Source organism: Montipora capricornis, chromosome 10, assembly GCF_036669925.1.
Source record: "Montipora capricornis isolate CH-2021 chromosome 10, ASM3666992v2, whole genome shotgun sequence".
Lineage (NCBI taxonomy): Eukaryota > Metazoa > Cnidaria > Anthozoa > Scleractinia > Acroporidae > Montipora > Montipora capricornis.
In genome coordinates this window covers 18811888-18826808 of record NC_090892.1, presented here as the reverse complement: position 1 = coordinate 18826808, position 14921 = coordinate 18811888, and the positions used below count along the sequence as shown (strand labels likewise).

General features: G+C 40.4%; 1 protein-coding gene across 1 annotated transcript in view; it reads right to left on the bottom strand.

The window, feature by feature from the left end:
• Positions 1-2373: 2373 nt before the first annotated feature.
• Positions 2374-14921, bottom strand: part of LOC138018360 (isovaleryl-CoA dehydrogenase, mitochondrial-like) — a 23273-nt gene continuing 10725 nt past the window's right edge. The window contains exons 4-12 of the mRNA XM_068864966.1: positions 13611-13780; positions 12124-12217; positions 9976-10112; positions 9154-9250; positions 8928-9021; positions 7740-7821; positions 7514-7618; positions 7053-7125; positions 2374-4026 (exon numbers count right to left, since the gene is read on the bottom strand). Coding sequence (XP_068721067.1) covers positions 3893-4026; positions 7053-7125; positions 7514-7618; positions 7740-7821; positions 8928-9021; positions 9154-9250; positions 9976-10112; positions 12124-12217; positions 13611-13780 — 986 coding nt within the window. The 3' untranslated portion in view covers positions 2374-3892. The remainder of the gene's footprint in view (positions 4027-7052; positions 7126-7513; positions 7619-7739; positions 7822-8927; positions 9022-9153; positions 9251-9975; positions 10113-12123; positions 12218-13610; positions 13781-14921) is intronic.

Sequence of the window (14921 nt, the reverse complement as noted above, 5' to 3'; positions counted from 1 at the left end):
TGTTTTACTTCACAGTTTATGGTACCAAACTAAACACCAATAATTGCTCCATAGGATGCACTAATTAAAGTGACCTAATAAGATATCATGTCCCCTAAAGACCCCGATTTTTCTTGTTGCTATTATAAATTGGTTAGCAGGCTAACGTAAAAAGTTAAAAATCCCCTAGGGTGGATTCAGAACTGAACACCTTAAAAATTTTCCAGTGGTGAACTTGGCTACGGTTTCCCACCAGGGGGAATTTTTAACTTTGCCTATTAATCACCAACGTGCGAACGCAGACGTATTTCCGGCGGTGGAAATACGTCTGCGTTCGCAGGCTAATTAATCACTTTTCAACAATTAAATTTGGGGTCACCGAGTTCGTTTCTGAGATTCAAGCGTTTAAAGACAAAATATGGGATTTTTTTAGTTGGCTCTTTTGTTTCCATGGTAAGCATTTCTGTCCGTGATTGTCTGCACTATCTAGTTCACCTGAGGAGTGTCTTCCAGGATTGTTTTTCGACCAACGCAGATAGGATAGAGAGAGCCAAATCAATCTCTCAATAATATAAAATTGTCCAACATGACGAATCTCATTATGAAAAAAGAAGTGTGGAATGTAGACCTACCCATACATATACTCTTCTAAAGCCATGCGGGGTGCTTCTTCTTCAACCTTTTGAAATCGATCAAGCCACGATGACGAAAAGTTGCTTTCATCCTGACTATCGGAAGAACTCTTACTAACAATATTAGCATAGCTCGTGCTTTGTTTCAAAGATGAATTCATCGACGATAGCGGAGAAGATTGAATACTGGATCTAAAATTTGAACGCTGTACTCACTTGCGAGACACCTTCAATTGTTTCGAAAACTGAAAACTGGAAACTGGAAAGGGATCACATTGTGTCTCATGTGATGGAAAGTGATAGTAGCAATTTTGTTATTGCTCTGTCCGGAAAGAACATTAAAAGCCATCTAAGTGTGCTTTTTAATCGAGGTGTGTTTCGGAGAGCTAAGCGTTTGCAAAATGTTTGAACGAGCGTACAAAACGTTTTCTCGCATTGTATTAAAGCTGAAACCCGAAGAAAGAAAAAATAGAGAGAGAACGATTAGCTAAGTGAATCAAACAAAGCTCGTGCGCAGACCGTGTCAGTAACTGCAATTGAATTTTGTTTCGCTGCATGTGATTGCGAAAGATGGTAGTCGTTTTGCTATTGTTCTGTCTGAAAGGAAAAAAAAAAAATCAGCCTTTATTTATTAATAGCAGTGTGTAATGAAAAGAGAAAGAGAGAATTGCATTTTATAGGATGGCTTGTCACGCAAGTAGCATAATTCTCGTAAGAACCTCATAATAAAATGTTGAAAGTGAATACTGAGTGTGTCGCCAATCAGAATTAGGGGTGGAAATTCGTCTATCGGCTGCTAGAGCGCGATAATAGATCCAGAACGGAAATACCGAGGGAACTAGTAAGCAACTGGTGAGTGATTCTTGGGTGCCCTGTGAAATAGATTTGAGACTGTCATTATAATTTTAAACTACAGATATCTATATATTCGTCCTTGCCATTTGCTGAATGTTGGTTCAATTTGCAGGAAAATGCTATTTCTGCCAATGTTTCGGCCATTTTCGTGTTACCATTTCCATCCTCCCTACCCTCCCTCCCCATAGGTGAAGAAAATATCTATCCAGCCACCCCCTCCCCCCCCTAAGTGTTTATTTAAAAAAAAAGTAAAAACCGGTAAAAAAGAAATGGTCCAAAAAATAGTCATAAAAAAAGTCCAACAGTCCAATGGTCCAGTCTATATTTTACCCCAGGCTATGTATTTGAGATTTTAATTGTAGCCACTCTTGTTGAGGGCGTCTTGGTAGATTCCGTTACCTTTTTCAAAGGATTCCTTGTCGGAAGAAATTTGTGAATGAATTCCGGGATATTTTTTAGCATGGTTGGCGGATGATTGGATTTCTTGTGAATTTAATAGCATAATCACTTAAGCCTATAAGATTTATTTTTTAGCATTTTACTATAAAATTGGTTGTCTTGTTTAACCGTTGCTATACATCCTAACCAACGACAAATCGCTACCGCTTTTTTAAAAATAACTGTAAAACACCATGTATTCCTTCTTTCTGGTAACTGCCTGATGATTGATTCGTAAGAAGCATGAAACTCAGAGTAGCAAATAATGTTTTTGACCTAGCTCAAGTCTACGTCTCTATACATATACATTTAGATATACATGCTCCAATACTGTTGAGCACTCTCGAGGGCAAATCGGACAACACATCCAGTATAGATATAGAAAAATATTTAACAACTATTCACCGAAGTGGAGGTGGCTAGTGGTGGATAGTATATTGTAAAACAGCGAGATAACATACCACAAAAGATGATTTAAATTCATTTATTTCTGAAAAGATTACAACATTTTCGGCCCCAAATTCCGCTCGAATTGCTCGGAGGTGAATAGCAAAGCATATCCAGAGTTTGAGTAGCCAATCAGCGCGCGAGGTCAACGCTATCCACTGTTTTAGTATATACTAATAATATTTAGTATATACCAAAACGGTGGATAGCGTTGAACTCGCTCCCTTATTGGCTCGTCAAACTCCGAATATCCTGTGCTATTTACAGTGTCGGTGTCGGTTTTTGATTTTTTGAAAGAGTTTATCTCTGAATTTAATTTTTGACAAGATTTCCTTAGTAATCCACGGCTTGAAGGACAGCTCAGCCCTCTTTTTGGAAAATTTATAGTAGGGCAAGGATCCCTGAAAGATCCTCAAAGAATTCTCGAAGATCTGTTAGGATCTTGATAAAGATCCTTTCAAGATCAATCAAATGAGCCAGCCACCATGACAGCTTACTTAAATACGTTGATCATATTTAAGGAAGCTCATCATACACAAAAACCAAGGGCACCAAAAGAGCAAATTATAAGCCAAAAGCTTTTGAGAGGCTTCTTGTAGTGTATAAAGACTGTCTAAAGGGATGTTTGGGTTATGCAGACGAATTGAACCTTGAACACGGGGTGAACTTTGAAATTCGATGAAACCGTTTCTATTTCAATTTATTTTTGGATGATTCATTCGCCTTATAAGTGTACTAGTTGAATCACTAAGGCATGAAGAAATGTTAGGACTGCAAAACACATCCTAATTCTCACAGAATGAAATACACAGTATTTATGCAATCTAGCAGCGGGTGGATGAAAAGACAATAAAAATCCAGAAATAATTTTCGAGTGGATAGCGACCGGTGAGTTGGCGTCGTCTCGCGCTCATCCAACCAATGAGGAACGACACACCAAGTTTTTATCTTGTTCACAGCTATTCCTTTTGGTCATCAACAAATCCACCCGTCCAAAAAAGAGAAGGCGCACTCCCGTTTATTGAAGCCAACGTTGGCCGTTAATTGAAACGTTTGTCACTTCAATTTCATGAGATATATTTTTGAATGTAATTAGAAACCACTCCAAATTACGCTCTAAGAGATGTCAGTCCACCCTGCCAGCAGACCCTTTCTGAGTTCGACGAGAAAGAAAGCGGACTCTACAGAAATCGCGTCAAGTATTGAGTATGCGCAAGCCGTTGCTTGGAGACAGTTTCAAACCCAGGCCAAGTCTCGATCGCACTCCTAGACGCATATTGATATCCGTACTGAAGGCTCGATTTTTGACCTTCGCCTTTTCAAGAACATGATGCGCGCGCTGCCTAAACCGGTTTGAACTTTGGCCGCGGTGACTTAAAAGACTTGACACGATTTCTGCAGAGCCTCTCTTGCTCGCCCTCTGGTGAGTTTTAGAGAGGCTCTGCATGCAGGGTGATATCAGTCTAAACTGTAGAAAAAGCCAGCCAGTCTCTCCTTCCAAATGGTGTCCATCAGAAATCGGCGGTGTGCAAACCGGATGTTCAAAGGAATTCCGAGTTGATTTTCTCGCCTATCAGCCATCTTCGTATTTCGCTTGTTCCAGCGCCAATCTCGTATAATTTGGCGTCTCTTAAAAATCTTCCAGTGGGGTAATCATTGATGTAGCCGTTTCCACCTTGATGGAGAAAAGAAAAACAAGATAACCTGTTAAGGTGTCTTTGACAATACAACGCAAACCACAATGACTAAATGCTGAATTCCCCATCAGCGTGAGATAAAGGAAAGCGCTGACAAGCGGCTAACGGAGAGGCAGGAGCGAATACCAGCCCGACCCACTCACAATCCTGTATATTTCCCACTTTTCGAACCACAATTTGAAAAGATGGCCGACATAATAAGACTTATTTCAGGAAAAAAAAATTCTTTAATTTATGGATAGGGACATTTTTGTCCACGCCCTGCTTGTTCAAAGGCCAGATTTAATCCGGTTGACAAGTAGCTGTCCGGCAGTTTAAATCTGTTCAAAGATTTCAATCTTAACCGTGAATATGGACACTCCGAGCACTTCAAAGTAAACTGAAGAGTCTATGAAATCTTGGCCAACGTATAACCTGGGCCCGCATGTTCAAAAGCCGATTAACGTTAATCCAAGATTAAAAATCAACCAGAGTTTATTTCTCTACTCCCAACTGCTGTTCAACGCTGATATTTGGTAAAACTATACATTAGAGGACGTCAATCTTGGAAAACAAAAATAAGCAAAAGAAACTTTCACCAAAAAGTTAGACAACGTGAAACAAAAGTTTTCACTAATCCTGGATTATGTTCATCGGCTTTCGAACAACCGGGCCCTGGCCTTTATTTTATACTATGGACAGTGACTTATCCACTGGATAAAGTTACTTGGCCTTTGAATAACTGAGGCCTGGACTGTAGAATGCGTTACGGAGGCTACGTCACTACGGGTGACATTGCTGCGCACCTTCGCGGCTACGAGGCTATGCAGCTTATCACCAACGCAGTTACAAGTCAAGGTCAAATGGCTACGCGGCTACATGGCCATGTTAGCACGTGGCGAACAGGAACATATAACACGAGCTGGCGCTTGCTTAGGCTTATGAGTAAAACAACGAAGTATACAATTTAGTAGTAGCAAGCGTCTTTTTTCTTTGCGGGAATTAAAGAACGAGGAATAATATTGTGTCGTCTCAGCAGACCAGCAATTCCTTAACGTGCACCTAAACTCAAATATTCTTAGTGTACAATATTGATCTCCCCACCGAAAGCAAACACGTTTTAGTATTCTTACCTCAAAATTTCGCTTTTTGTCTGCCGGGCAAGACGCGCAAAGTTATCAAAACTAGCAGTCATTTGGACCCACGACAGCGATGTGAGAGGTATGAGTCTATTCTCGATTTTACGTTACAAACTGCTTTGCAATGCAAAATTTCTTTAAAAACAGGAATGCAAAGCAGTTAGTGACGTAAAATCGAGAATAGACCCATGCCTCTCACATCACGGTCGTGGGTCCAAATTACTGCTAGTTTTGCCAAGCTTACGTGGCTTGCATGGCACAGAAAAAAGCGAAATTCTAGGTAACAATGCTGGCATAATTATGTTTGCTTCAGACGGGGAGATTTATATTAGGAAGAAAAAAGGTTTGAGTTTAAGTTCACTTTAAATTATTATCGATTGAGTATAATTTCAAAATGTAGAACAGGGCTCGTACTCTTTTATGCTCTTCAAATTCCATGACTGTCCATGACTTTTTCGATGACCTTCTCTAGCTTTCCATGACCTTAAGTTTAGCTGTCATGTAAGGAAATTTCGAAACTATCCTTATTTTAGGATATTTTCTGACATAACCAAGTTCAAATTTGAATAAACTAATCTCTGTCTGCCAAACTTCCGATTGTTTGATTGAAACTCGCATTTATTTAATTTCACAGTTGCTTCGACTACTGCAATGATTAACCTACCATATGTAATTACAATTTTCCGTGACTTTCCACGACCGACCAGAAAATGGCCTGGCCTGGAAATGAACGTCTTCAATTCCCTGACTTTCCAGGTTTTCCATGACCCGTATGAACCCTATTGAAGTGAGCCTCGCCCTTAACTGGACAATTTGAGAAATTGTCTTTTTCTTATACACACACAAAAAATTCAGGTTGCTCCAACGGGATTCGAACCAAGACCTCTGCGATGCCGGTGCAATGCTCTATCAACTGAGCTATGAAGCCACTCAGTTTGGAGCAGGCCAATTTTGCTGGGATCATTTGTTCCCGTGAAAGGACTCCGACGATGAATCAAAGAAAGGTAAATATATGAAGTGCGGGTTATCAGACGAAACGTAGACGTGACCTTCGCACTTACCTGGGCAATTTAAGCAATTGTCTCTAATAGACATCTGAAAAATTCATGGGGCTTCAACAGGATTCGAACTCATGACCTCTGCAATGCAGATCCAATGCTCTACCAACTGAGCTATGAAGCCACACAGTTGGAAGCAAGTCAATTTGCTGTGGTCATGTGTTCCCGCGAAAGGAATGATGAATGAAAGAAAAGTGTCTTTGAAGTATGGGTTACAGACGAAAGATTTTAATTTTTTTTTTCATTTTAATTCATTCGCCACAATCCATGGAGTGGCAGGGGAGAGGAAAAGAACTTTCGTCCCAATTGACACCTAACCCCTATATCCATAGATCAGACAACAACACGGGGAACTCAATGCCATTCCCCTTCTATTCTCGAATAGTGTGTGGTTTCTTTAACGTCCTACAGAATTTATACCTTAGGGTTATGAGACGGGACCTCTGGCTTATAGTCCTTATCCGAGAAGACTTGGAAGTCTAACCATTCGCAGATGTTGTTACAATGGTAGCACTTTCTTCTTAGTTCAAGTGATCCTCGCACTTTAACTGGGCGATTTGAGCAATCGTCACTCTGTGAAACCACACAAATTTAGGCCGCTTCAACAGATATCGAACGAACCCATGACCTCTGCGATGCTGGTGCAATGCTCTACCAACTGTGCTACACGGCATCGCAGAGGTCATGGGTTCGAATTCCGTTGAAGCCACCTTAAATTTTCAGGTAGCTTCATAGTGACAATTGCTCAGATCGTCTAGTTGTGTGCGAGGATCACTACAAGTTTTGCAATGCATTTCGCTCGACAAGGAGTCTTTCACACAGACTTACCAAGAATTTGAATGGCATCAAGCGCAACTTGTGTCGCATTTTCAGCTGCGTACAAAATCACGCCAGCACAATCCTGCCAATCCAAAAGTAGAAACGTCCTTAATGAACATCCCAATGACTTGAGTAACTCTTCAAACTATGGACCAACCAAGCCAAAGAAATGCATATATGGGCAATAAGTGATTACGATAAAAACGATGGAACAAGAACTCCCAGACTCTTCGTGAAATACGAGGCATCGCTTCCCTTCAGTTTAGTGAGAATACTGATTTAATATACTGGGATGCGACCGTTTCCAATTTGTAGCCTGAATCCTGCTTGGCCCGGTACAGAAGCAAAACAAGATAGATATGTGTAGTCTACAAAGAGAACAAGCAGTGTACATTGTAGAACCTAAACCCATGTTTACGACAGCAGTGGAGTGCCCTTTATGTTGAAAGTTTAGCCATCTAACACTATACCTTAGTGTTCACATGTCCAGCATCACAAGAACGAGCCACTGAATACACATAACTTCTGCATGCACTCAGGCGTGTGTACATGTCCGCCATTTTAGCTTGAACTAGCTGAAGGTAAAAGATGATACGTTTGCGGTTTCAATACTACGAATTTTATACTCTAATGTGTTGACCAAAAAATACATACACGAATTTAAAACAACAACAACAACAACAACAATAACAAAACCTGATGTTCACCAATCCTTTTCCCAAAAGCATCACGGATGTGAGCATAAGGGAATGCCACATCAATACAGGCTTGCATTAACCTGAAGACAGGGCAGGACTATTAGTCATTGAAAACAAAGTGCTGGTAAGTAAAAACCTGAATAAAAAAAACATTGAGGCCTTTCTCACTTTTTGTCCTTTTGGGACCATGACCACAAAATAAGACAAACAATATCCCTTCCCCCCACCCCACCTGAACATTGTCCGATAACAATTAAGCCACCCTGAACCCAATAAATAATTTGGAAGTCAGGGGCACTTTGAACAAACTACGCAATAAAGGTGAAACAAACCCTTTCTTGGCAGATCCATTCTGGACACAACTGAACTTGATGGGGTTGTGACCGTTATTTGCAATCCTCTGCCAAATTCCGTGTCCATTTTTTTTCTCACAAGTAAATGTTATTTTCATGGCTTCCTCTCTCTCTCTCTCTCTCCACCCCCAGAATAATTTTGAGACATGGCTGGGTTATTTGCAACACCAACACTTCAACACTTCTTCCTGCGCAACTGCACCTCCCACCGCTGCGACCCTGGTTCAACCCTGGCCTCGGCCATGAGGTCACATGTGGGCTGAGTTGCTGGCAGATGATCTAAATCCGACTCCAAGGGTTTTTCTCCAGGTCCTCCTCCCTCATCAAAAGCAAGCCTCAGCCAATTACATCCAGCTGTGGACGGATACTCTTGTTAGGGGTCGTAAGATTTTTAATAACATGCTGCTAATAACAGGGTTAAGTATATATTACAGGTGTTAAGTTAATTTTCCTTTTCATTTCAATAACAGTATTTCTTGTATACTGTTAGTTAGCTTCTCTTGTTTGGTAATTTACATTGTAGCATTTTGTATTTCAATGTAGTTTTTTTTCTGGATAATAATATTTTTATAAATCATCAGCCATATTTTTGTCTTTCAAATGAACTTGTAAAATAGAGTTGACTTCCCAAAGGAATCTTCCTCTCCTTCAACATGGATGCCATAATGGCAAAGTACATGTGAACAGACCCTATGAGAATTCACCTTGTATTGGCACAAATGCAAAGTTTTTACAGTATAAAATTAATAGACGAAGGGTATTATAATTCCACATGTAACTGCTCTTTTTAAAATCAATTCACAGAAATCAAATGTTTCTAAGAAGCGACATACCCAACAGGTCCAGCTGCCAGGACTAATCTCTCCAGATCTAATCCACTCATGAGGACATACACACCTTTGCCTTCCCCTCCCATCACATTGGCAGCTGAAACAACAAGACAAAACGAAAATTATATTGCTAACATTGTCACATGCTGATGACAGCTGTTTACACAATCTAGTTTTTGTGTCTGCAGAAACACAGCTAGGGCAAATTCAAGTACAATGTAAGTTGTACCTGGTACTTTGCAGTCCTCAAAGACAAGTTCACAAGTGTTGGATCCTCGCATGCCTAGTTTATCAAGTTTCTGGCTTGTAGAGAAGCCCTCCATGCCCTAAAAGAGACAAACTGGGTCTGAATTAAAGTGCCCTTGTGACCTAAAAATCAATTCATATTTTTCTTTGGATTTCAAAACTATGTTAACAAAACAATAAGTGACCCACGTTTTAAGCCTTGATTTCAAAAAGACACCTCTTTATTTTAACTGTTGTTTTACCATTTAATGGTCCGCCATTACTAACATTATGTTCTTTAGAGAGCTGGATCGAAGAGAAAATGACGTCAAAGGCTCACCAGAATGCAATATGTGTGTACGCCGCAGAATTAATATGCAGCACGGGGGTTTTGGGCTTTCAGACTTTTAAACTCACGCTTTGCATATATAATAAGCTGCGTTCACACGCTGAAATTTTAAGCTAGTGAACCTCTGATGTCACTTTTCCCTGGATCCAACCCTCTGAGGTCCAATCGGTCAGTTTTGAATGTGAGTAATGGCACGCCGTGAAAACTTACACTCAAAGTAAACAGCGTTTGGATAAAAAATCAAAACTCAAATTTTCCAGCCAAGTGTTAAGCAAACACATTCTCAAAATCTGATGGAAAAAAGGAAGTGGTTTTTTTGATCACAGGGGCACTTTAAAGGAAGCGCACACAACAACGTTTTGGGGGCTATACAAATTATAATCAGTCATAAAAAATAATGTCATCCACAAAATTCCCTTTATACCAAGCAGGACATGTATGTGAACGTTTTTCGTGCAAGCAAGTATGATGGCATACCTTTTCAATTAGGAAACATGTAATTCCATGCTGTGGCTTGGGCGTTTTCAAATCCGTTTTAGCATAAACCACTAGTACATCTGCATCAGGGCCATTTGTAATCCACATCTTTGTACCATTAAGGACATAATAATCACCTACAATAAGAATTACAATTCAATTACCGGTACTTTGCTCTTTTATTGCTTCGTGTTTTCATCAGGAGGCTAGAATCTGTGGTGCTTCACAACAGAAATTACTTTGCTTTTGTGACGCAACTTAGAGCAGGGGAAGCAGAGAGGGAGGGAGGAGAAAATCGCCCCCCTTTTTCCTCTGGTGTTGTTTTCTTCTAAACCTCTCCCCATCCCCTCACACTTCTATGATCCATAACAAAACCTTGCCCCCCCCCCCCCCCCCCACTTTCAAACATACATGTACTCTGCGGCCCCTGTACAGTGATCATGGATACCCCCTCACTGGAGCTGCAATTGTTATTAATGTTCCTGCCTGTTGCATTTTGTTCCCGTAAGTTTTTTACTGTCCTTAGGGCTCCTTTTATTTTTTTGAGTGGACCTACAATAAGCGCTTAAAGGGTTGAGACACTTTCCCTTTTAAGGAATCTCAGACAAATCGCTCCCCTAAAGTCTTTCCTTCTAACCCCCACCTCTCCCTCCCTAAACAATGTTGTTTTCTTATCGCCAACTCTTCCTTTTTCCCTTACCAACATTGAAGGGGGGAGGCGGGGGAAGAGCAAGTGGAAATGTAACGTTAATTGTTGTCTTCCCAGTTCAGTGTCTCAACTATTTTTGTCGCCTATTGTCGGAAGAAGTCTGATGTCGTTCGTGTGGTACGGTTCCTTTTATATTAATTTCGAAACACAGATTATAAAACAACTTGTTAGTGAAGTAATTTCGTAGCTACAATTGTAGGTATTCTCTTGGATTGGACGAGTAACCACGAGTAACCACTTTAAAAAAAGAAAGTAACAATATGTTCTTTCTTTATTTGTGGTTACTCGTGGTTACTCGTCCAATCTTCGAGAATACCTACCTTAATGCTAAGTTATAGCTTCAACATACATGAAGTATACTCCTTGAAGATCTTTTATTCTTTCATCATAGCCGAATGCGTGACAATGTCACGCTAAAGTTTTATTTAAACGACGAAATGCTTGGTATTAAAGCCGGTTACACACGAGCAAGTTTTTATTGACAAGTTCTGACTTGGCAAATTTTATTTGCTGGTGTGTAAAGAATAACATGTCTTGAGTTTTCCTTGACAAGTGTACTTGTTCAAAAGCTAGCATGCACTTGTCAAGGAAAAAAATGACACATTGCAGAACTTGCCCGTCTGTACGGCTTGTCCGGAAAATTGAGAAATTGCGGGCGCACAGCGGTCTTGTTCTTGTGATAACTAACTGCAATGGCGCCGATCAATGGTGCCCCGTGCTTTGTTTTTTTGTCGTCCGCTGTGTAATTGTTTTGCTGGCTACAGTGAAAACTTGTCAAAGAAAACTTGTTAATTCGCTCACACCAGCAAATAGGACTTGTCAAGGCAAAACTCGTCAAAGAAAATTTGTCGTTCATACACATGAGTACATGAACATTGTCAATGACACCTGTCAAGGAAAACTTGCTCATGTGTAACGGGCTTAACCAGTCAATAAACTCTTATGTCCATATTCCTTCTAGCTGCTTTCTACTTTGTTCTCATGATTTAGCACCATGGATTGAACATATTACAGGGGCACCCAATGAAGGTGTTCCGCAAAATATCTGTTCCCCAAAGTGGAAATTCAGCTGGCTGTTATTAATTTTCATCCTCTTTTTCTGGCAAACTTTGAAATTAATATTTTTAGCATTTCAATCCGTGCTGGCTGGATGAGAACAGAAACTGGGGGAGACTGAAGGAGAACTCGTTCACGAGAAGCTTACAGCTGGTTCAACTTATCTCATGTAGAGAAAAGAAACCTGTTTTGCCCGATTGACAAGCGGTTTCAATTCATGAGGTTCTACAGTGACACAAAGTCGGCTGGGTCGGGAATGCCCCCAGACCCCCCAGGTAGCTCGCGCCTTGCAGCACCAAACAATGTTACGTACAGTGCTTTCAGAAAGATGTCCGCTGCTTGATAAAACTGTCGAAAACCATGAGAACGTAGTTTCTCCTTACCCCTTTCATCAGCTCTAATTTTCATGGATACAACATCGGATCCTGCAGTTGCTTCACTCATTGCCAACGCTCCCATATATTCACCAGATATTAACTGTTTTGGAGCATTAGAAACAAAAAGAGATTATGCCACTTGTATCACCAATAATATCTCCACAGAGGGACTTAAAGAACCTGCAACTTAATAACAGCCAAAACAGCCAAAACACCCTTCTTTGTAAACCGTAGCATATAAAGTTTGCAGCTTGTATAGTGTACACGGATATTAACTTTTACAGAGAGCAACAACTCAGATCAAGAAAAATCTGGACTTGGTCAACCGTTCACCCATTTACAAAGTAGGTGAAGTTGAATTTTGGTGCACTGACAACAAATCCATTGAGTGCTTAGCATCAATGTACATAACAAATACAGTGTATGTAACCCAGCACCCCAACCAAAGGACCATCTCATCTCCTCAAAGGCAGGAGTCAGTCAGAGCAAATGAGCGAGAAAGAGAAGCGAAAAGAATGAAATACAGCTGTTACTGTAGATTTATGCTAAAATTTATGTTAAAATTTCATACATGTAGATTGTTTAAAATACATGTAATAGTATATGTAATCCTGGCCCCAGTTGTTCAAACGATGGATAGCGCTATCCACCGGATAAATCACTAACCAGTGGATAACTCAAAAGGTTTTGCTAGTGTTTTTCCGCTGGATAATAATTTATCCAGTGGATAGCGCTATCCATCGTTTGAACAACTGGGGCCAGACCTTCAAGAAAATGGGATAAAATACATCCCACAGTACATGTAGATAGATATTCACTAAAAGCTTCTGTAACTTACATATCAACTTCCTCTGAGTCGGTAACTTGATACTATTGTTACAAAATAGGCGTGTATTGCGTACGTGCGGTAGTGCAGTAACAAAGGGCTGCATTCCTTAATTGTCAACTGAGCTGTGTTTTGTCTTCCAGGAGATTCAAGTCATCTTTGCATAATATGTAGCTATTTACTCTCCTAGACGAGGTTACTTATCACCAGGTAATTCCAGCGTTTTGGAAATAGCAGCCGATTTACTATTCATCAGCGTCACAAATTATTGACGATTTTGGGGCTCATTTTGTTGAAACTCAAGCACGCTTCCAACCGTCATTTATGCACGCGTTGTGGGCCTACTACAACCCGGTGACATAGTGTGTCGTGTACTTACAGTACACTACCACAAAAAGTCATTAGTGCTCATTTGACAAGTGACTAGCTATAGATCAGTCAGTTGAGTGGTAACTAGTCAACTGCAGCAGATAATTTTCACTGTACATTCACAATACAGAAACTTACATGTAGGTCCGGCATGATGTTTTATAAAAAAAAACAATGTGTATGCATTTTTTTACAAAGCACTCCTTTTTCATCCATTTCTGACACTTTGACTGAGAAAGAGATTTAACTTAACGTGAACCACAATTTTACACAGACATGAACAAAGATTTGACCTAACCTTTGGCAAGTACTTCTCCTTTTGTTCTTCAGATCCATTTCGAACAATTTGATTGACACAAAGATTTGAATGTGCACCATAACTTAATGCAATGGCTCCAGAGGATCTGCTCATCTCTTCAATCACAATGCAATGGTCCAGATATCCAAGGCCAGATCCTCCATATTTTTCTGAAGAGAGATATTGTTCACACAAACAATACTGTGCACACACTTCTAACGACTCAGTAATTAAACAGTGTAACTGTTAAGGTAGCATCCCACCCCAAATGTGACCATTGTGGGGAAAAAATATTTTACGATAGCAAGATAGAACTTGTCCTTGTTTAAAACAAAATATTCGAAAAATATTGTTTCTACAAGAAGTTATGGACAAAATAGTGTTTTCTGCACTAATTGCCTTTAATGGAATGTTGACAAGTCACTGTGGCAATCTGTCAACACATCATTATCATGTTACATACCATCCTTGCTTCGACACGGCCAGACCACGCAACAATATTTTCGCGCTGATGCCATGTCATCCAGAAAAAAAGCGAAAGCGATCGAGCTGCCCTTTTGCACCAAAGAAATCGGTAACAAGAAAACAAGGAAATAATTGTTTTGACAAGGATTGGGCCGACAAACTTGGCGCCAGCGACAAAAGGGTCCTCTTATAAGCAGCACGAGTTCCAGGAAGGACAGGATTTGGAGACGGCAACGATAGTTTATTCAAGCCATATGAAGTTTTTACCAAAGACTGTGCAAGGCAGCGTTGACGACGACGAGGTAAAAGAGTCCAAAGAAATCAACGGAGAGTGAGGGAGAGATGAAAGCTGTCAAAAGTTACGCGGAAAAACAATTGTTTCGGGCGAAAAACTCCTTGAAAATTTGGATCAGGCTGTTATGTGTCCTGTTTATCATGCCGCGTGACGTTAAAGAGGTCATTAGACAATCGAGACTGCAAAAGTGGACTTGGTTCCACCTCGAAAATCAGCTTCCCGAATGAAGAATGCCCGGGTAAAGCAACGAACGTGCCTTTTAACACAACGGCCAGAGCAAAAGGCTTTGAAATCAATCGGGCTTCTGTTTTGGCATTCCGAACAATCGGACGTGGGAATGCCGCTGCTTCAAAAGCGTTTAGTTTTCTGGGTCTAAAGCCTATTAATGATAGATATTGGACTGATCACACCACAAGAATCGATGAAGAAGACAACAAAGCCCTCCAGAAGAAGTTTGAGAATTTAAGTTTGCCTCAGAGGAAATCAACTGCAGCGGTGACGAATTGCCCAATGTTATCGTGGATGCTGGCGTGACAATCTATGCCTCTTGG